General features: G+C 67.1%; 2 protein-coding genes across 2 annotated transcripts; one reads left to right on the top strand and one right to left on the bottom strand.

The window, feature by feature from the left end:
• Positions 1-800: 800 nt before the first annotated feature.
• Positions 801-12,342, bottom strand: CLN3 (CLN3 lysosomal/endosomal transmembrane protein, battenin). The gene is made up of 14 exons (XM_075724696.1): positions 12,315-12,342; positions 11,497-11,551; positions 11,292-11,376; positions 11,131-11,187; positions 9,807-9,886; positions 9,592-9,677; positions 8,162-8,234; positions 6,935-7,078; positions 5,177-5,270; positions 4,099-4,167; positions 2,548-2,603; positions 2,367-2,460; positions 2,146-2,286; positions 801-920 (listed from the first exon to the last, which is right to left on the bottom strand). Exons 1-14 carry the CDS (start codon positions 12,340-12,342, stop codon positions 801-803), a joined length of 1,182 nt encoding a protein of 393 aa, XP_075580811.1.
• Positions 12,343-12,975: 633 nt separating this feature from the next.
• On the top strand, positions 12,976-18,919 carry SGF29 (SAGA complex associated factor 29). Its single transcript, XM_075724695.1, is given in 8 exon segments — positions 12,976-13,095; positions 13,213-13,288; positions 13,393-13,465; positions 15,009-15,073; positions 16,482-16,611; positions 16,722-16,797; positions 16,800-16,870; positions 18,880-18,919. Coding segments are annotated over 8 exon segments (606 nt in total). The 5' UTR covers positions 12,976-13,020.
• The last annotated feature ends 3,486 nt before the right edge of the window (positions 18,920-22,405 follow it).

The raw sequence follows: 22,405 nt of genomic DNA, 5'->3' as shown, positions 1-22,405 counted from the left end.
ACGGCACCATGGGGCAGAGCCGTGGGTCCCAGCAGTTCTTTTTGCTGTGGGGCAGAGCCGTGGGTCCCTGGGCTCTGTGGGGCAGCAGCGTGGGTCCCAGCAGTTCATGCCGCTGTGGGGCAGAGCCATGGGGCACAGGGAGCTCATGGCGCTGTGGGGCAGAGCTGTGGGTCCCAGACGTTCATGCCGCGGTGGGGCAGAGCTGTGGGACCCTGGGCTCTGTGGGGCAGATCTGTGGGTCCCAGCGGTTCTTGTTGCCTTGGGGCAGAGCCGTGGGTCCTCGAGCTCCCTGGTGCCGTGGGTCCTGGGGCTCCCCGCCGCCGTGGGGCAGAGCCGTGGGTCCTCGAGCTCCCTGGTGCCGTGGGTCCTGGGGCTCCCCGCCGCCGTGGGGCAGAGCCGTGGGTCTCGTGCCTCCCGCTGCTGTGGGTCCCGGATCTCCCCTCTGCCGTGGGGCAGAGACACGAGACCCAGGCCGCCCCCACTGCTGTGGGGCAGAGCTGTGGGTCCCGTACCTCCCCCCACAGCCATGGGGCAGAGCCATGGGTCCCAGCTCTCCCCACTGCTGTGGGCCCCACGTCTCCCCCCAACGCTGTGGGGCAGAGCTATGGGTCCTGTACCTCCCCCCAGTGCCATGGGGCAGAGCCGTGGGTCCCGTACCTCCCCCCAGCGCCGTGGGGCAGAGCTGTGGGTCCCAGCTCTCCCCTCCACCGCGACCCCCACGCCTCCCCCCAGCGCCGTGGGGCAGAGCCGTGGGGCGCGTACCTGCTCTGTGCCGCGGGTCGCCGTCCCCGCGCCGTGGGTCAGGCCGTGGGGCAGAAGGCCCCATGGACACCGAGCGCGGCGCCGCCGGCCAGCGCGATCCCCACGGCGTCGCCCAGCGCCGCCACCGTCACCGCCAGGTCCCGCCCCACGGGCCCCACCTGCGCGCCCCGCCCCACGGCTTAGGGAGCTCTGCCCCACACATTGCCCCACACCCTGCCCCACGCGCCGCTCCACGCCCCGCCCTGCCCCGCATCCTGCCCCACACCCTGTCCCACCCCTTGTGCCCCACACCCCACCCCCCGCCCCACACATTCTGCCCCACAACCCGCCCCACCCCCCACCCCATCCCACACTGCATCTCACACCCTGCCCCACGCATTCTGTCCCATCCCCCACCCCACGCCCTGCCCCACACTACACCCCACATCCTGCCCCACACATTCTGCCCCAGAACCCTGCCCCACACCCCCTGCCCCACACCCCCTGCCCCACCCATTCTGCCCCACACCCCGCCCCCTGCCCCACCCACACCCCACCCCCGCCCCACCCCCCACCCCACTGCCCCACACATTCTGCCCCACAGCCCGCCCCACACATTCTGTCCCAGAACCCCGCCCCACACCCTGCCCCACCCCTTGCGCCCCACACCCCACCCCCGCCCCACACCTTCTGCCCCACAGCCCGCCCCACACCCCACCCCACACCTTCTGCCCCACACCCCGCCCCACACCCGCCCCACACCTTCTGCCCCACACCCCGCCCCACACCCCGCCCCACACCTTCTGCCCCACACCCCGCCCCACACCCCGCCCCACACCTTCTGCCCCACACCCCGCCCCACACCTTCTGCCCCACACCCCACCCCACACCCCGCCCCACACCTTCTGCCCCACACCCCGCCCCACACCCCGCCCCACACCTTCTGCCCCACACCCGCCCCACACCCCGCCCCACACCTTCTGCCCCACACCCCGCCCCACACCCCGCCCCACACCTTCTGCCCCACACCCCACCCCACACCCTGCCCCACACCTTCTGCCCCACACCCCGCCCCACACCCCGCCCCACACCTTCTGCCCCACACCCCGCCCCACACCCCGCCCCACACCTTCTGCCCCACACCCCGCCCCACACCCCGCCCCACACCTTCTGCCCCACACCCCGCCCCACACCCCGCCCCACACCTTCTGCCCCACACCCACCCCACACCTTCTGCCCCACACCCGCCCCACACCTTCTGCCCCACACCCCACCCCACACCTTCTGCCCCACACCCCGCCCCACACCCCGCCCCACACCCCGCCCCACACCCGCCCCACACCTTCTGCCCCACACCCGCCCCACACCTTCTGCCCCACACCTTCTGCCCCACACCCGCCCCACCTCCTCGGCCACGTTGAGGAAGGCGTTGGCGTAGGCGGCCCCGCCCACCAGCCCCTCCCCCGCCACCAGGGCGAAGGCGACGGCCAATCCCGGCAGGAAGGGCACGGCCACGGCAGCCAATAGCAGCAGAGCGTTCAGGACCTGGGGGAGGGGGGCGGGGCGAAGGGCAGGTTATGGGGCCGCCCCACTGCTGGCTCTGCCCCATAGCGGGGGGGCGGCACCTGGAGCAGGGCGAGCAGCCAGAGGCGGCGCAGGCGGACGCAGCGCGGGGACGAGCGGGAGGCGAAGACGCCGGCCTGGTAGAGCAGCTGGTACCTGTGGGGCAGGGAGATGTGGGGCTGCCCCACGGCGTGCCCCACGGCACGCCCCACATCCCCCCCCGGCGCCGCTTGTGGGGCTCACCAGCGGTACTGCTCGTTGTGGGTCAGGGCGGAGGCGGGGAAGTAGAGCAGCTCCAGCTGGGGGGGGGGGGGAGAAGTGTGGGGCTGGACCCACGGCGGTGGGGCGCAAGGGTAGGGTCCGGCCCCATAGCGCAGGGCCCAGCCCCACGGCGTCTGTGCTGTGGTGTCTGCCCCACGGCAGCTGTCCCAGCACCACCGCACCTGCCCCATAGCGCTCCTGCCCCATAGCAGCTGCCCCAGCCCCATAGAACCCTTCCAGTTCCTCCCAGCCCCATGGCACCCAGCCCCACAGCTCCTGCCCCACAGCACCCACCCCATAGCACCCAGCCCCACAGCACCCAACCCATGGCACCCAGCCCCACAGCTCCTGCCCCATAGCACCCACCCTGGCCCCATAGAACCCTTCCAGTTCCTCCCAGCCCCATAGCACCCACCCCATAGCACCCAGCCCAGCCCCATAGAACCCTTCCAGTTCCTCCCAGCCCCATAGCACCCGCCCCATAGCACCCACCCCATAGCACCCAGCCCAGCCCCATAGAGCCCTTCCTGTTTCTCCCAGCCCCATAGCACCTGCCCCATAGCACTCCTGCCCCATAGCACCCACCCTGGCCCCATAGAACCCTTCCAGTTCCTCCCAGCCCCATAGCACCCACCCCATAGCACCCAGCCCAGCCCCATAGAACCCTTCCAGTTCCAGCCCCACAGCACCTGCCCCATAGTGTTCCTGCTCCATAGCACCTGCCCCATAGCACCCAGCCCCACAGCTCCTGCCCCATAGAACCCACCCCAGCCCCACAGAATCCTTCCAGTTCCTCCCAGCCCCACGGCACCTGCCCCACAGCACCCAGCCCAGCCCCATAGAACCCTTCCAGTTCCTCCCAGCCCCATAGCACCCGCCCCATAGCACCCACCCCATAGCACCCAGCCCAGCCCCATAGAGCCCTTCCTGTTTCTCCCAGCCCCATAGCACCTGCCCCATAGCACTCCTGCCCCATAGCACCCACTCTGGTCCCATAGAACCCTTCCAGTTCCTCCCAGCCCCACAGCACCTGCCCCATAGTGTTCCTGCCCCATAGCACCCACCCCATAGCACCCAGCCCCACAGCTCCTGCCCCATAGAACCCACCCCAGCCCCACAGAATGCTTCCAGTTCCTCCCAGCCCCACGGCACCTGCCCCACAGCACCCAGCCCAGCCCCATGGAACCCTTCCAGTTCCTCCCAGCGCCATAGCACCCACCCCATAGCACCCACCCCATAGCACCCAGCCCAGCCCCATAGAGCCCTTCCTGTTTCTCCCAGCCCCATAGCACCTGCCCCATAGCACTCCTGCCCCATAGCACCCACTCTGGCCCCATAACACCCAGCCCAGCCCCATAGAACCCTTCCAGTTCCTCCCAACCCCACAGCTCCTGCCCCATAGCACCCACCCCAGCCCCACAGCACCCCCTTGTAGCCCCCCCAGTACCCCCCTGCAGCCCCCCCGCCCCACATCCCCCCCCAGCCCCATAGCACCTCCCTGCCCCCCCAGCCCCACGGCTGCCCCACACGCACCAACCCCTGGTTGATGAAATATTCGGCGAAGTAAACGAGGGCCAAGGGCACGGCCTGGCGCAGGGCGGCCTGGGGGGAGCGGCCACTGGGACCCACACGTCCCCGCCCCACACGTCCCCGCCCCACACGTCCCCGCCCCATAGCGCACCCAGGCGCCCAGGCCCCACAAATCCCTGCCCCACAGCTGACCCACAAGTCCCTGCCCCATAGCGTCCCCAGGTGTCTGTGCCCCACAGATCCCTGCCCCATAGCACACCGCAGCATCTGGGCCCCACAAGTCCCTGCCCCATAGCGTCCCCAGGTATCCGGGCCCCACAGATCCCCGCCCCATAGCGCACCCAGGTCTCCGGACCCCACACATCCCCACCCCACAGATAATGCCAGTGTCTGGGCCCCACACATCCCTGCCCCATAGATGACCCCAGTGTCCGTGCCCCACAGATCCCCGCCCCATAGCGCACCCAGGTGTCTGGGCCTGACGCATCCCTGCCCCATAGATAATCCTGGTATCTGGGCCCCACACATCCCTGCCCCATAACAGACCCAGGCGTTCAGGCCCCACAGATCCCTGCCCCATAGCGCACCCAGGTGTCTGGGCCTGATGCATCCCCGCCCTATAGATAATTCTGGCATCTGGGCCCCACAGATCCCCGCCCCATAGCAGACCCACACATGCCCACCCCACGTGTCCCTGCCCCATAATGGACCCAGGAGTCCTGGCCCCACATGCCCCTGCCCCATAGCGCACCCAGGCGCCTGTGCCCCACAGATCCCTGCCCCATAGTGAACCCTTGTATCTGGGCCCCACAAGTCCCCGCCCCATAGCGCACCCAGGTCTCCAGACCCCACACATCTCCACCCCATAGATAACGCCAGTATCTGGGCCCCACAGATCCCCGCCCCATAGCGCACACAGGTGTCTGGGCCCCACAGATCCCTACCCCATAGCAGATCCAGGCGCCCAGGCCCCACAGAACCCTGCCCCATAGATGACCCCAGCGTCTGGGCCCCACACATCCCTGCCCCATAGCCAACCCACGCCCCACACGTCCCCGCCCCACAGCTGACCCCACATCACCTTTGTCGCGCCCCACTTCTCGGCCGGCGTCAGCCCCACGGCGGGGCGGGGCGGCTCCGTGGGGCCCGGGGGGGGCCCCAGCAGGAAGAAGTAGCTGTGGGGCAGAGAGAAACGGGGGGGGGGGGGGCGGCACGTGTGGGGCAGCCCCACGGCTCTGCCCCACGGTGGCACAGAGCCCCAGGACCCACGGCTCCGCCCCACAGCTCCGCCCCATAGCACCATGGACCCACAGCTCAGCCCCACGGCTCTGCCCCATAGCAAGATGGACCCCTGGGACCAACAGCTCTGCCCCACAGCCCCACCCCACAGGACCCATGGCTCAGCCCCACAGCTCTGCCCCATAGCAAGATAGATCTCTGGGACCCACAGCTCTGCCCCACAGCCCCACCCAATGGCTCTGCCCCACGGCTCAGCCCCATAGCCCAGCCCCCCCCGGCTCTGCCCCATAGCAACACGGACCCTCGGGACCCACAAGTCTGCCCCACGGTGACATGGACTGCTGGGACCCACGGCTCCACCCCCCAGCTCTGCCCCACAGCTCTATGGACCCCAGTTCCTATGGGTCTGCCCCACAACCCCACCCCACAACCCTGCCCCATGGCCCCCTGGGACCCACAACCCCGCCCCACGGCCCTGCCCCACGGCATCATGCACCCCCAGGGACCCCCAGCCCCACCCCATGGCTGTGCCCCACAACCCTGCCCCACAGCTTAACACCATGGACCCCTGGGACCCACAGCCCTGCCCCACAGCCCCGCCCCATGGCACCACGGACACCTGGGACCCACAACTCTGCCCCATGGCCCTGCCCCACGGCCCCATGGCCCCCTGGGACCCCCAGCTCTGCCCCACAACCCCACCCCATGGCCCTGCCCCATGGGACCCCCAGCTCTGCCCCACAACCCCACCCCACAGCTCCGCCCCATGGCCCCCTGGGACCCCCAGCTCTGCCCCACAACCCCACCCCACAGCTCCGCCCCATGGCCCCCTGGGACCCCTGGGACCCCCAGCTCTGCCCCACAACCCCACCCCACAGCTCCGCCCCCTGGGACCCCCAGCTCTGCCCCACAACCCCACCCCACAGCTCCGCCCCCTGGGACCCCCAGCTCTGCCCCACAGTCCCACCCCACAGCTCCGCCCCACGGCCCCACGGCCCCCTGGGACCCCCAGCTCTGCCCCACAACCCCACCCCACAGCTCCGCCCCATGGCCCCCTGGGACCCCTGGGACCCCCAGCTCTGCCCCACAACCCCACCCCACAGCTCCGCCCCCTGGGACCCCCAGCTCTGCCCCACAACCCCACCCCACAGCTCCGCCCCCTGGGACCCCCAGCTCTGCCCCACAGTCCCACCCCACAGCTCCGCCCCACGGCCCCATGGCCCCCTGGGACCCCCAGCTCTGCCCCACAACCCCACCCCACAGCTCCGCCCCATGGCCCCCTGGGACCCCTGGGACCCCCAGCTCTGCCCCACAACCCCACCCCACAGCTCCGCCCCCTGGGACCCCCAGCTCTGCCCCACAGTCCCACCCCACAGCTCCGCCCCACGGCCCCATGGCCCCCTGGGACCCCCAGCTCTGCCCCACAGTCCCACCCCATGGCCCTGCCCCATGGCCCCACGGCCCCCTGGGACCCCCAGCTCTGCCCCATGGCCCCCTGGGACCCCCAGCTCTGCCCCCCAGCTCTGCCCCATGGCCCTGCCCCCCAGCTCTGCTCCCTGGGACCCCCCGCCCCGCCCCCGCCCCACCCCGCCCCGCTGACCTGATGAGGGTGAGGGGGGGGAGGGCGAGGGCGGGCAGCAGGGCGTGGGGGAGGGGCAGCCCCGCCTGCAGCAGCCCCGCCCAGGCCAGCGCCCCGCCCAGCCCCGCCCCCCCCGTGCCCGACGACCAGCACGGCAGCCCCGCCCTGCAGGGGGCGCAGCGCTCACGCCCGCGCCCACCGCGACCCACGGCGTGACCCACACCGACCCACGGCGTGACCCACACCGACCCACCGCGACCCACGGCGTGACCCACACCGACCCACGGCGTGACCCACACCAACCCACCGCGACCCACGGCGTGACCCACAGCGTGACCCACCGCGACCCACGGCGTGACCCACACCGACCCACGGTGACCCACAGTGACCCACAGCGTGACCCACCGCGACCCATGGCGTGACCCACACCGACCCACGGCAACCCACACCGCGACCCACAGTGACCCACCGCGACCCACGGCGTGACCCACAGCGTGACCCACCGCGACCCATGGCGTGACCCACACCGACCCACGGTGACCCACAGTGACCCACCGCGACCCACAGCATGACCCACACCGACCCACGGCAACCCACACCGCGACCCACAGTGACCCACCGCGACCCACAGCGTGACCCACACCAACCCACCGCGACCCACGGCGTGACCCACAGCGTGACCCACGGCGACCCACGCTGCGGCCCACAGTGACCCACTGCGACCCACAGCGTGACCCACACCGACCCACCGTGACCCGCAGCGTGACCCACACCGGCCCACAATGTGACCCACACCGACCCACCGTGACCCATGGTGACCCACACTGACCCACAGCAACCCATGGCGTGACCCACACCGACCCATGGCGACCCACACCGACCCATTGTGACCCATAACGACCCACGCTGACCTGCACCGTGACCCACAGTGACCCACAGCGACCTACAGCAACCCACACCGCAACCCACGGCGAGCCACGGTGACCCACACCGTGACCCACAGCGACCCATACTGACCCAGGGTGACCCACGGTGACCCACACTGACCCACACCGACCCACACCGCGACCCACAGCGACCCACACCATGAGCCACGGCGACCCACAGCGCCCCATGGCACCGGCCCACGGTGCCCCCCAGTGCCCCATGCCCCCCCAGCCCCACATCGCCCCCCAGCCCCACGGCTCCCCCAGCCCCACATCGCCCCCCAGCCCCACATCGCCCCCCAGCCCCACGGCTGCCCCATACCTGGGGTAGTGGGCGGCGAGCGCCAGGAAGGTGACCTCCCCCAGCCCCGAGGCCACGCTGGCCAGCACCACGCCTGGGGGCAGCCCCACACGTCAGCCCCACACATCGGCCCCACATGTCCCGGCCCCACATATCAGCCCCACACATCAGCCCCAAACGCCCCAGCTCTTCACATCCCAGCCCCACACATCGGCCCCACACATCAGCCCCACATATTGGGCCCACATGTGTCGGCCCCACACCTCAGCCCCACACGTCCTAGCCCCACACATCCCCAGCCCCACACCCCAGCCCCACATATCCCAGCCCCACCACCCAGCCCCACCCATCCCAGCCCCACACCCCAGCCCACCCGTCCCAGCCCCACACCTCAGCCCCACACCCCCCAGCCCCACCCCTCAGCCCCACACATCCTCAGCGCCACCCCTCCCAGCCCCACATCCCCCAGCCCCACACTCCCCAGCCCCACACATTTGCAGCCCCACATACCCAAACCCCACACCTCAGCCTCACCTATCCCAGCCCCACACATCCCCAGCCCCACACACCTCAGCCCCACACCCCAGCCCCACACCTCAGCCCCACACCCCAGCCCCACATATCCCAGCCCCACATATCCCAGCCCCACATATCCCAGCCCCACACCCCCCAGCCCCACCCATCCCAGCCCCACCCCCCAGCCCCACACATCCTCAGCGCCACCCCTCCCAGCCCCACATCCCCCAGCCCCACACATACCCAAGCCCCACACCTCAGCCCCACCTGTCCCAGCCCCACACATCCCCAGCCCCACACACCTCAGCCCCACACCCCAGCCCCACATATCCCAGCCCCACCCCCCAGCCCCACCCCTCAGCCCCACACATCCTCAGCGCCACCCCTCCCAGCCCCACATCCCCCAGCCCCACACTCCCCAGCCCCACACATTTGCAGCCCCACATACCCAAACCCCACACCTCAGCCTCACCTATCCCAGCCCCACACATCCCCAGCCCCACACACCTCAGCCCCACACCCCAGCCCCACACCTCAGCCCCACACCCCAGCCCCACATATCCCAGCCCCACACCCCAGCCCCACATATCCCAGTCTCACACCTCACCCCACCCGTCCCAGCCCCACATATCCCAGCCCCACACCCCAGCCCCACATCCCCCAGCCCCATCCGTCCCAGCCCCACCCCTCAGCCCCACACACCTCAGCCCCACACCCCAGCCCCACACCTCAGCCCCACACCCCAGCCCCACATATCCCAGCCCCACACCCCAGCCCCACACCTCAGCCCCACACCCCCCAGCCCCACACCCCCCAGCCCCACACCCCCCAGCCCCACACATCCTCAGCGCCACCCCTCCCAGCCCCACATCCCCCAGCCCCACACTCCCCAGCCCCACCCCCCCAGCCCCACACATTTCCAGCCCCACACGCACCCCCCAAGCTGGCGGCCATGTTGGTGGCCGAGGCCACCAGGGCGAAGCTGCCCCAGGCGCAGAGCGCGGCGCCGACGACCCGCACGCTGTGGGGCAGAGAAGGGGGGGGGGGGGGGCGGACCCGGACGTCAGGGCTGTGGGGCAGAGCGGGGGACCCGGGCATCCGCGCCCCCCAAGTCCTGCCCCACACGTTTCCGCCCCCCGGATTTGCATACTTGTAGGGCAGGAGGTGGATGCCGAAGGGGGCGGCCAGCTTGAGGAGCAGCGTGGGGAGGATGTCGGCCAGCAGCACCGCCTGACCCACAGGTGGGGGGCAGACCCACAAGTTAGGGGGCAGGCCCACAACTTAGGGGGAAGGCCCATAGAAAGAGGCCCTCCCCCATAGAAAGAGGCGGTGACCCACATATGGGGGGCAGGCCCATGGATTGGGGGGTGACCCACAGCTTGGGGGGCAGACCCACAGCTTGGGGGGCAGCCCCATAGAAAGAGGCGCTGACCCAGAGATGGGGGGCAGCCCCACCCCGCCCCTCCAAGCCCCTCCCCCTCCAGGCCCCACCCAAAGCCCCGCCCCTTCCAGCCCCGCCCCACAGCCCCACCCATTTAGGCCCCGCCCCATCCCTCCCAGCCCCTCCCCCTCCAGGCCCCACCCGCTCAAGCCCCACCCCACCCCCACCCATTAAGCCCCACCCCCTTAGGCCCCACCCCTCGAAGCCCCGCCCCACCCCATTAAACCCCGCCCCCACAGCACCGCCCCTTTAAGCCCCACCCCTCGAAACCCCACCCCCTTAGGCCCCGCCCCCTCAACCGCACCCCTTTAAGCCCCTCCCCTTCAAGCTCCACCATCAAGCCCCGCCCCTTCAGGCCCCGCCCCTTCCCCCACCCCTTTAGGCCCCGCCACACCCCCTCCAGCCCCGCCCCAAGGCTTTAAGCCCCGCCCCGTTGAGCCCCACCGCATCAGGCCCCGCCCACTCAAGCCCCACCCCTTCAGGCCCCGCCCCATCAGGCCCCACCCCTCAAGGCCCCACCCTTTTAGGCTCCGCCCCACCCAGCCCCACCCCATTGAGCCCCACCCCTTTAGGCCCCACCCCACCAAGCCCCGCCCCATCGAGCCTCACCCCCTTTAGACCCCGCCCCCCAGGCCCCGCCCCCTCAGGCCCCACCCAAGCCCCACCCTGTTGAGCCCCGCCCCATCGAGCCCCACCCCTTTAGGCCCCGCCCCCTCAGGCCCCACCCAAGCCCCACCCTGTTGAGCCCCTCCCCATCGAGCCCCACCCCTTTAGGCCCCGCCCCCTCAGGCCCCACCCAAGCCCCGCCCTGTTGAGCACCGCCCCATCGAGCCCCACCCCTTTAGGCCCCGCCCCCTCAGGCCCCGCCCCTCCAGGCCCCACCCAAGCCCCGCCCTGTTGAGCCCCGCCCCATCGAGCCCCACCCCTTTAGGCCCCGCCCCTCCAGGCCCCACCCAAGCCCCGCCCCATCGAGCCCCACCCCTTTAGGCCCCGCCCCCTCAGGCCCCGCCCCCCTCAGGCCCCGCCCCCTCACCCCGGTGGAGACAGGGCCGCAGTCGCGGGCGGAGCCGTTGCCGTGGGGCAGCAGCACCTGGGGGGGGGGAGGAGCCAAAAAAGGGTGAGGGCGGGGCCTTGGGGGCGGGGCCTCGGGGGGCGGGGCCTTGGGGGGCGGGGTTGGGGGCGGGGCGGCCCCACCTGCGCGGGCGGGGCCGGCTCCACGATGTCGCGGGCGGCGCTGAGCATCAGCACGTAGGGCAGGTTGTTGCAGAGCCCCAGCAGCCTGCGGGGAGCCGTGGGGCGGGGATGTGTGGGGCAGGGATGTGTGGGGCGGGGATGTGTGGGGCGGGGATGTGTGGGGCAGGGATGTGTGGGGCGGGGATGTGTGGGGCAGGGGGCTCACCAGAAGGCAGCTCCGTTCCTCCAGGGGGCGCCGGGCGGCTCCGGGGGGGGCGGGGCTGGGGGGGGAGGGGGTGAGTGGGGCTGGTTGGGGGGCTGGGGCCTGGCTATGGGGCTGGGGGCAGGTTATGGGGCTGGCTATGGGGCTGGGTTGTGGGGCAGGGGCAGGGTATGGGTCTGGTTGGGGGGCTGGGGGCGGGTTATGGGGCTGCTTGGGGGGCTGGGGGCAGGGTATGGGGCTGGCTATGGGGCTGGCTATGGGGCTGGGCTGTGGGGCAGGGTATGGGGCTGGTTGGGGGGCTGGGGGCGGGTTATGGGGCTGGTTGGGGGGGTGGGGGCGGGTTATGGGGCTGGCTATGGGGCTGGGGGCAGGTTGTGGGGCTGGCTATGGGGCTGGGGGTGGGCTATGGGGCAGGTTATGGGGCTCATTGTGGGGCTGGGGTGGGTTATGGGGCAGGCTGTGGGGCTGAAAGCAGGTTATGGGGCTGGGGCTGGCTATAGGGCTAGGGGTGGGCTATGGGGTAGGTTATGGGGCGGGTTGTGGGGCGGGTGGCAGGGTATGGGGCTGGTTGGGGGCCTGGGGGCAGGTTGTGGGGCAGGGGCAGGGTATAGAGCTGGTTGCGGGGCAGGTGGCAGGTTATGGGGCAGGCTATGGGGCTGGGCTATGGGGCAGGCTGTGGGGCTGGGGCGGGTTGTGGGGCAGGTGGCAGGTTATGGGGCAGGCTATGGGGCTGGGCTATGGGGCGGGCTATGGGGCAGGCTGTGGGTGTAACAGCAAGTTATGGGGCGGGCTGTGGGGCCGGCCGTGGGGCCGGGGCTCACCGGGCAGCAGCGGCTCCTCATCCGCCATGACGGCGAGCCGGGTCATGTGACCCCCCCCCCACGCACGTGACCGCAGCGCACGTGACCCAGCGATCCCCCTGCCCTATAGATCCCGCCCTATAGATCCCGCCCCACCGATCCCCGGCCCCACAGATCCCCCCCGGGCCCCGCGCGCCCCATCTTCCCCCTTCAGCCGGGTGGGCGGGGACCGGAGACCGCGCGGCCAATGGGAGCGAGGGGCCAGCCGGCGGCAGCCAATGGCAACGCAGAGAAGGAGCCAATCAGGGGAGGACTCCAGCTCCCGGCAGGCAGCGCGGCGGCGGCGCCGGCGGGGTGTGCGCGTGTGCGGCGCCGCTCGGCGGCGCAAGCGCATGCGCAGAGCGGCGGGGTGGAGAGGGCGCATGCGCAGAGCGGCGGGGTGGAGGGGACGCATGCGCAGTGCGGCGGGGTGGAGAGGGCGCATGCGCAGTGCGCGGGGTGCAGAGGGTGCATGCGCAGAGCGGCGGGGTGAAGAGGACGCATGCGCAGTGCGGCGGGGTGAAGAGGACGCATGCGCAGTGCGGCGGGGGGTGGAGAGGGCGCATGCGCAGTGCGGCGGCGGGGGGTGCTTGCGCGCATGCGCAGAGCCGCGCCGCGCCGGCCGTGAGGGAGCGGCCGCCATTTTGCGCTCTCCCTTCCCTCCCGCTTCCTCGGCGCCGCCGCTGTCATGGCGCTGGTGTCGGCCGATTCCCGCATCGCGGAGCTGCTGGGGGAGCTGCACCAGCTCATCAAGCAGACGCAGGTACCGCGGCGGGCGGGCAGCGAGACGCGGGGGGGGGTGTGTGTGTTTTTTTTTTTTTAAAAGCGTTTTTTTGGCGTTTTCCCCCGCTGCCCGTCCCCTCCCCGCCCGGCCCCGCAGGAGGAGCGCTCCCGCAGCGAGCACAACCTGGTCAACATCCAGAAAACCCACGAGCGGATGCAGACGGAGAACAAGAGTGAGGGGGGCGGCGGCGGGGCGGGGGGCGGCGGCGGCGGGGGGGGGGTGGGGACCCCGCGGGGGGCTCCCCCTCACCCCCCCTGCCCCCCCGCCCCCCCCCAGTCTCCCCCTATTACCGGACCAAGCTGCGGGGGCTCTACACCACCGCCAAAGCCGACGCGGAGGCCGAGTGCAAGTGGGTGCCCGCTTTGCTGCTTTTTTTCTTCTTTTTCCCCTGCTTTTTCGACCCCCACCCCCCCCCCCGCCCCCTTTTTCACCTCAGAACCGCCGGCTCCAGCCGCAAAATGGCCGCTTTTAGCCGCCGCTCCCCGCTTTTTTAACCCCCAAATTCTTATTTTGTAACGCCAGGCCCCCCGATCCCTCTCCAATCCCGCCCTTCCCCACCAAATCCCACTTATTCCCCCATAAATTCCCCCCTTTCCCCCTCCAATCCCATCCTTTCCCCCTCAAATCCCACTTATTCCCCCTTGAATTCCTCCTTTTCCCCCTCAAATCCCCCCCGTTCCCCCTCAATCCCCCCATTCCCCCCCCAATCCCCCCCTTTCCCCCTCAAATCCCACTTATTCCCCTTTAAGTTCCCTCCTTTTTTCCCTCCACCCCCGCATGTTCTCCCTCAAATCCTCCCCGTTCCCCCTCAAATCCCACTTATTCCCCCTTAAATCCCTCTTATCCCCCCTCCAATCCCCCTATTGCCCCTCAAATCCCGCTTATTCCCCCCCCCCAATCCCTCTTATTCCCCTCCAATCCCCCCCTTTCCCCCTCAAATCCCCCCGTTCCCCCCCCCAATCGCCCCCGTTCCCTCTCAAAATTTCCTTTTTTTTACCGCAAAACCTGCATTTGTTGCGCTCCGGATACTTGTGTTTGCCCTGAAATTTCCTCTTTTAATCCAAATAAGTCTGTTTTTTTACCTGAAAACTCCCCCATTTCTAAGCTCCAAAGCCCCATTTTAACCCCAAACCCACTTTCCCTCCCAAATCCTGCTTACCCCCCCCCCCCAGTTTATCTTTTTAACTGGTTTTTGCCCCCAAATCCTGTTTTTTAAGCTTAAATAGGCTTTTTTTTTCCCTTTAAATGCCGCCTTTCTACCAAAACATTCCCATTTTAGTCTCAAAAATCCCCCTTTTCCTCCCCTAGATTCTCCCCCTTTCCCCCCAAATCCCACCTTTCCCCCCAAATATCCCCATTTTAACTTCAAAAATCCCCATTTTTCTCCCCCAAATCCCCTTTCCCCCAAATCTCCCCATTTTAACCTCAAAAATCCCCTTTTCTCCCCAAATCCCCCCCTTTTTCCCCGTAAATCTCCCCATTTTAACCTCAAAAACCCCCCTTTTCTCCCCCAAATCTCCATTGTAATCTAAAAAATCTTCTGCTTTTCCCCCCAAATCTTCTACTTTTCCCCCCAAATCTTCTACTTTTCCCCCAAATCTTCTGCTTTTCCCCCCAAATCTTCTGCTTTTCCTACCAAATCTTCCACTTTCCACCTAAATTCTCCTTTTCCCCCCAAATGTTCTCATTTTAACTTAAAAAATGCTGCTTTTCTCCCGCCAATCCCTCTTTTTTCCCCTAGAAATTCCTATTTTTCAACCCCAAATCCTCCCCTTTCCCCCCCAAATCTCCCCATTTCCCCCCAAAATCCCCCCCCCCCATCCCCATTCCCCCTCTCACCCGCCATTTTGTTTCCTTCTTTTCCCCATTTTTGCGCTTTCTTTTCCCCCCAGCATCCTCCGCAAGGCGCTGGATAAAATCGCCGAGATCAAGTCGCTGCTGGAGGAACGCCGCATCGGTACTGCTCCCCCTTCCCCCCAAAAATCCCGACCGACTCCGCAAAAATTCCCCACTTCCCCCCCCCAATTCCCCGCTTCCCCCCCAATTCCCCCGCTTCCCCCCCCCAAATTCCCCATTTCCCCCCCCCAAATTCCCCACTTTTCCCCCCAATTCCCCGCTTCCCCCCCCAATTCCCCGCTTCCCCCCCCCCAATTCCCCACTTTTCCCCCCCAAATTCCCCACTTTTCCCCCCCACATTCCCCACTTTTCCCCCCCCACATTCCCCACTTTTCCCCCCAATTCCCCGCTTTCCCCCCCAATTCCCCGCTTTCCCCCCAATTCCCCCGCTTCCCCCCCCAATTCCCCGCTTTCCCCCCAAATTCCCCCATTTCCCCCCCCCACATTCCCCACTTTCCCCCCCCAAATTCCCCATTTTCCCCCCCAAATTCCCCGCTTTCCCCCCCCCCAAATTCCCCGCTTCCCCCCCCCCAAATTCCCCGCTTCCCCCCCCAATTCCCCGCTTTCCCCCCCAAATTCCCCATTTCCTCCCAAATTCCCCACTTTTCCCCCGCAAATTCCCCATTTTCCCCCAAATTCCCTGCTTCCCTCCCCAAATTCCCCCATTTCCAACCCCAATTCCCCACTTTTCCCCCCCAAATTCCCCATTTTCCCCCAAATTCCCCGCTTCCCCCCCCAAATTCCCCGCTTCCCCCCCCAAATTCCCCACTTTTCCCCCCCAAATTCCCCACTTTTCCCCCCCAAATTCCCCACTTTTCCCCCAAATTCCCCACTTTTCCCCCAAATTCCCCACTTTTCCCCCCAATTCCCCACTTTCCCCCCCCAATTCCCCGCTTTCCCCCCCAAATTCCCCATTTCCCCCCCCACATTCCCCACTTTCCTCCCCACATTCCCCACTTTCCCCCCCAATTCCCCACTTTTTCCCCCCCAAATTCCCCACTTTTCCCCCCCAAATTCCCCACTTTTCCCCCCAATTCCCCGCTTCCCCCCCCCAATTCCCCACTTTCCCCCCCCAATTCCCCACTTTCCCCCCCACATTCCCCACTTTCCCCCCCACATTCCCCACTTTCCCCCCCCAAATTCCCCACTTTTTCCCCCAAATTCCCCACTTTTTCCCCCAAATTCCCCACTTTTTCCCCCAAATTCCCGATTTTCCCCCAAATTCCCTGCTTCCCTCCCCAAATTCCCCATTTCCAACCCCAAATTCCCCACTTTTTCCCACCCCCAAATTCCCCACTTTTCCCCCCCAAATTCCCTGCTTCCCCCCCCAAATTCCCCGCTTCCCCCCCCCAAATTCCCCATTTCCAACCCCCAATTCCCCGCTTCCCCCACAATTCCCCACTTTCCCCCCCAAATCTCCCACTTTCCCCCGAAAATTCCCTTTTTTTTTACCCCCAATTTCCTCGCAGCCGCCAAAATCGCCGGGATTTACAGCGAAGCCGAACCGCCCCGGAAAACCATGCGGCGCGGCGTGCTGATGACGCTGCTGCAGCAGTCGGCCATGACGCTGCCGCTCTGGATCGGGAAACCCGGCGAGAGGTGGGGCGGCGTTCCGCGACGATCGACGGCTTTCTTAATTTCTTTTTTTTCCTACCGATTTGGCGGGGTTTTGCCTCAAAACCCCCGGGCGTCTTCCTCGCCGTTTCCAGGCCGCCGCCGCTCTGCGGGGCCGTGCCGGCGGCCGGCGACTACGTGGCCAAAGCCGGGGACAAGGTGGGCCGCGCGGGGTGAAGGGGCTGGAGGGCGACGAGCAGTGGATCCTGGCCGAGGTCGTCAGCTACAGCCACGCCGCCAACAAGTGGGTGAAACGCCCCCCGTCGCGCCGCGAAATGGCCGCCTCGCGCCGCGAAATGGCGGCCCTCGCGTCGCAAAATGGCCCGTCAGGTCGCGAAATGGCGGCCTCGCGTCGCGAAATGGCGGCCTCCGCGTCGCGAAATGGCCCGTCAGGTCGCGAAATGGCGGGCCTCCTCGCGTCACAAAATGGCCCGTCAGGTCGCGAAATGGCGGCCTCCTCGCGTTGTGAAATGGCGGCCTCATGTCACAAAATGGCCCATCGTGTCACGAAATGGCCCGTCACATCACAAAATGGCGGCCCTCGCGTCGCAAAAATGGCCCGTCAGGTCGCAAAATGGCGGCCTCGCCGTCGCAAAATGGCCCGTCAGGTCGCGAAATGGCAGCCTCACATCGCGCAAACGGTGGCCTCATGTCACAAAATAGCCACCTCGTGTCGCAAAAAGGCCCATCGTGACGCGAAATGGCCCGTCACATCGCGAAATAGCGGCCCTCGCGTCGCGAAATGGCGGCCTCGCGTCGCGAAATGGCCGCCTCGCGTCGCAAAATGGCCCATCGTGTCACGAAATGGCCCGTCCACATCACAAAATGGCGGCCTCGCGTCGCGAAATGGCCGCCTCGCATCACAAAATGGCCCGTCACATCACAAAATGGCGGCCCTCGCGTCGCAAAGTGGCCCATCACGTCGCGAAATGGCGGCCTCGCGTCGCGAAATGGCCCATCGCGTTGCAAAATGGTGGCCTCATGTCACAAAATGGCCACCTCGTGTCGCAAAATGGCCCATCGTGTCGCGAAATGGCCCGTCACATCATAAAATGGCAGCCTCGTGTTGCAAATGGCCCTTCACATCACAAAACGGCGGCCTCGCGTCGCGAAACGGCGGCCTCCGCGTCGCGAAATGGCGGCCTCGCGTCGCGAAACGGCGGCCCTCGCGTCGCGAAATGGCCCATCGCGTTGCAAAATGGTGGCCTCATGTCACAAAATGGCCACCTCGTGTCGCAAAATGGCCCATCGTGTCGCGAAATGGCCCGTCACATCGCAAAATGGCGGCCTCGTGTCGCAAAATGGCGGCCTCGCGTCGCAAAATGGTCGCCTTGCGTCTGAAAATGGTCCCCCTCACGTCGTAAAATGGCGGCCTCGCGTCGCAAAATGGCTCATCAGGTCGCAAAATGGCGGCCCTCCGCGTCACAAAATGGCCCATCACATCGCGAAATGGCGGCCTCGCGTCGCGAAATGGCCGCCTCGTGTCGCGAAATGGCCCGTCACATCACAAAATGGCGGCCTCCGCGTCGCGAAATGGCAGCCCTCGCGTCGCGAAATGGCCCGTTGCGTCGCGAAATGGCCCCCTTGCGTCGCGAAATGGCCATTTGCATCACAAAATGGCGGCCTCACGTCGCAAAATGGCCCGTCGCGTCGCGAAATGGCGGCCTCGCGTCGCGAAATGGCGGCCTCGTGTCACAAAATGGCTTCTCGCGTTGCAAAATGGCCTCCGTCACGTCACAAAATGGCCGCCAAATCCCGTTTTCTCCCTGTTTCCGCTTCCTGAGCCCCCCCAAAAGCCCTGGGCCCCCCGAAACCCCTGCCTGAGCCCCCCCCCCCCCAACTGAGCCCCCCCAAACCCACCCTGAGCCCCCCAACGTCCCCTGCACCCCAAAATGGCCCCCCGTCGTGTCACAAAATGGCCGCCTCCGTCTCAAAATGGCCGCCAATTCCCGGTGTTCTCCCTGTTTCTGTCCCCTGAGCCCCCCCCCCCCCAAAGGCCTGGGCCCCCCAAAATCCCCCCCAACCCCCCCTGGACCCCCCAAATCCCCCCTGCCCCCCCCCCCCCCCCAGCCCCCCAAATCCCCTCTGGACCCCCCCAAATCCCCCCCGCGCCCCAAAAATCCCCCCTGAACCCCCCCAAATCCCCCCTGAACCCCCCCAAATCCCCCCTGCAGCCCCCAACCCCCCCCGCACCCCCCTGAACCCCCCATTTCCCGCGCTGCCCCCCCCTCTTTTCCCCCTCTTTTTCCCCAGGTACGAAGTGGACGACATCGATGAGGAAGGCAAAGAGTAAGCGCCCCCCCCCCCCAAAAACCCCCCAAGCCCCCCAAAACCTCACAACGCCCCCCCAAAAACCCCCCAAAAGCCCCTGCAAACCCCCCCAAGGCCCCCCAGCCCCCCCAAACCCCCCCAAAACCCCCCCACCCCCCCAAAAGCCCCAACACCCCCAAAAAAACCCCAAAGCCCCCCAAAAACCCCCCAAGCCCCCCCAAAGCCCCCAAAAACCCCGCCAACCCCCCAAAAAAAAACCCCACCCCCCCCAAAAAACCCCCCAAAGGCCCCCAAAAAATCCCCCAAAGCCCCCAAACTCCCCCAAAGCCCCCCAAAAACTCCAAACCGCCCCAGAGCCCCCCCCAACCCCCAAAAAAAACCCCAAAAGACCCCCCAAGGCCCCCCCAAACCGCCCAAAGTCCCCCCCAAAAACCCCCCAAACTGCCCCAAAAACCCCCAACCCCCCCCCCAAAAAACCCGAAGCCCTCCAAAAACCCCCCAAAGTCCCCCTAAAACCCCCCAAGGCCCCCCCAACCCCCCCCAAAGCCCCCCCAAACTGCCCCAAAGCCCCCCCAAAAACCCCCAACCCCCCCAAAAAAACCCCAAAGACCCCCCAAAACTCCCCAAAGACCCCCCAAAGCCCCCAAGGCCCCCCCAAACCGCCCAAAGTCCCCCCCAAAACCCCCCCAAACTGCCCAAAGCCCCCCCAAAAACCCCCAACCCCCCCCAAAAAAACCCAAAGACCCCCAAAAACCCCCCAAAGTCCCCCAAAACTGCCAACCTGCCCCCAAAAACCCCCAACCCCCCCCAAAACCCCCAAAGCCCCCCCAAAAACCCCAAAGCCCTCCCCAAGCCCCCCCAACCCCCCCCAAAAAAACCCCAAAGACCCCCCAAAACCCCCCAAGGCCCCCCCCAAACTGCCCAAAGTCCCCCCCAAAACCCCAAATGCCCCCCAACTCCCTCAACCCCCCCCAAAACCACCCAAAGCCCCCCAACAAACCCCAAATACCCCCAAAAACCCCCCAAAGTCCCCCCTAAAACTGCCAACCCCCCCAAAAACCCCACCCCCCCCCCCCAAAGCCCACCAAACTGCCCCAAAGCCCCCCCAAACCCTCCAAGGCCCCCCCCAACCCAACCCCCCCATAAGCCTCCGAAAAACCTCCCAAAACCTCCCACAGCCCCCCCAAAAACCCCCCAACCCCCCCCCAAAAGCCCCTGAGGCCCCCCAAATGCCCCCCAACCCCCCCCAAAAAAACCCACCCCCCCAAAAACCCCCCAGTCCCCCCAAAATCCCCCCAAAGTCCCCCCTAAAACCCCCAACCCCCCCAAACACCCCCAAAGCCCCCCCAAACCCCCCAAAGTCCCCCCCAAAGTCCCCCCTAAAACCACCAAGGCCCCCCCAAGTCCCCCCAAAAACCCCCCGAAGCCCCCCCAAACCCCCCCAAAAACCCACCAAGGCCCCCCCAAACCCCCAAAGTCCCCCCTAAAACCACCGAGGCCCCCCCAAACCCCCCCAAAAACCCCAAGTCCCCCCCAAAGTCCCCCCAAAGACCCCCAAAACCCCCCGAAGCCCCCCAAAAACCCCATAAGGCCCCCCCAACCCCCCCCAAAAAACCCACCAACCCCCCCAAGGCCCCCCCAAAATCCCCCAAAGTCTCTCCTAAAACCACCAAGGCCCCCCCAAACACCCCAAGTCCCTCCAAAGCCCCCCCCCAAAACCCCCAAAAACCCCCCGAAGCCCCCCCAAAACCCCCCAAGGCCCCCCAAAAACCCACCAACCCCCCCAAGGCCCCCCAAAATCCCCCAAAGTCCCCCCTAAAACCACCGAGGCCCCCCCAAAACGCCCCAAACCCCCCCAAAAACCCCAAGTCCCCCAAAGTCGCCCCCCAAAGCCCCCCCCAAAGCCCCCCCAAAAAACCCCAAAGCCCCCCAACCCCCCCAAGGCCCCCCCAACCCCCCCCAAAAAACACAAAGACCTCCAAAAACCCCCCGAAGCCCCCCCAAACCCCCCCAAAAAACCCACCAAAGCCCCCCCAAACCCCCCAAAGTGCCCCCCAAAATCCCCCAAAGTCCACCCTAAAACCACCGAGGGGCCCCCCCCAAACCGCCCCAAACCCCCCAAAAACCCTAAGTCCCCCCCCAAAGTCCCCCCCCAAAGACCCCCCCAAAGACCCCCAAAGCCCCCCAAGGGCCCCCCCAACCCCCCCCAAAAACCCACCAACCCCCCCAAGGCCCCCCCAAAATCTTCCAAAGTCCCCCCTAAAACCACCGAGGCCCCCCCAAACCGCCCCAAACCCCCCAAAAATCCCAAGTCCCCCCAAAATCCCCCAAAGTACCCCCAAAACCCCCCCAAGGCCCCCCCAAAACCCCACCAACCCCCCCAAGGCCCCCCTAAAATCTCCCAAAGTCCCCCCCTAAAACCACCAAGGCCCCCCCAAACCACCCCAAACCCCCCCCAAAACCCCCCGAAGCCCCCCCAAAAACCCACCAAGGCCCCCCCAACCCCCCCCCAAAGCCCCCCCAAAAGCCCCCAAGAAATCCCCAAACCCCCCCAGGCCCCCCAAAACCCCCTGAAACTGCCCCAAACCCCCCCAAAACCCCACCAACCCCCCCAAGGCCCCCCAAAAATCCCCCAAAGTCCCCCCTAAAACCACCAAGGCCCCCCCAAAACCCCCCAAACCGCCCCAAAACCCACCAAGGCCCCCCCAAACCCCCCAAAACCCCCCGAAACTGCCCCAAAGCCCCCCAAAACCTCACCAACCCCCCCAAGGCCCCCCCAAAATCCCCCAAAGTCCACCCTAAAACCACCAAGGCCCCCCCCAAACCCCCCCAAAACCCCAAGTCCCTCCAAAGTCCCCCCCCAAAACCCCCTGAAGCCCCCCAAAACCCCCCAAGGCCCCCCCAATCCCCCCAAGGCCCCCCCCAACCCCCCCCAAGAACCCCCCAAAACCCCCCAGGCCCCCCAAAACCCCCCCAAAAACCCCCAAACACCCCCCAAAACCCCCCCAAAAAACCCCCAAACCCCCCCAAAACAGCCCCAAACCCCCCAAAACCCCCCCAAACTGCCCCAAAGCCCCCCAAAACCCCACCAACCCCCCCAAGGCCCCCCCAAAATCCCCCAAAGTCCCCCCTAAAACCACCAAGGCCCCCCCAAACCCCCCCAAAACCCCAAGTCCCTCCAAAGTCCCCCCCCAAAACCACCCGAAGCCCCCCAAAACCCCCCAAGGCCCCCCCAAAAAACCCACCAATCCCCCCAAGGCCCCCCCCAACCCCCCCCCAACCCCCCCCAAGAAACCCCCCAACCCCCCCAGGCCCCCCAAAACCCCCCCAAAAACCCCCAAACACCCCCCAACCCCCCCCAAAAAAAACCCCAACCCCCCCCAAGGCCCCCCCAAAAACCCCCCGAAGCCCCCCCAAAACCCACCAAGGCCCCCCCAACCCCCCCAAAAGCCCCTAAGAAACCCCCAAACCCCCCCAAACTGCCCAAAGCCCCCCAAAAACCCACCAA

Source organism: Pelecanus crispus, chromosome 23 (genome assembly GCF_030463565.1).
Source record: "Pelecanus crispus isolate bPelCri1 chromosome 23, bPelCri1.pri, whole genome shotgun sequence".
NCBI lineage: Eukaryota > Metazoa > Chordata > Aves > Pelecaniformes > Pelecanidae > Pelecanus > Pelecanus crispus.
The sequence above is the reverse complement of the archived record's forward strand: the minus strand, read 5'-3'. Positions and strand labels throughout refer to the sequence as shown.

What these genes read in the sequence shown, in the direction of transcription:
- CLN3 (XM_075724696.1), bottom strand. Translation starts at nt 12,342, where the DNA reads ATGGCGGATGAGGAGCCGCTGCTGCCCG. An exon ending in GCGGCCCTGTCTCCACCGGG is followed by an intron (nt 9,887 to 11,130) that starts GTGAGGGGGCGG and finishes CCTGTGGGTCAG; the next exon opens with GCGGTGCTGCTGGCCGACAT. An exon ending in AGAAGTGGGGCGCGACAAAG is followed by an intron (nt 4,168 to 5,176) that starts GTGATGTGGGGT and finishes CGCTCCCCCCAG; the next exon opens with GCCGCCCTGCGCCAGGCCGT.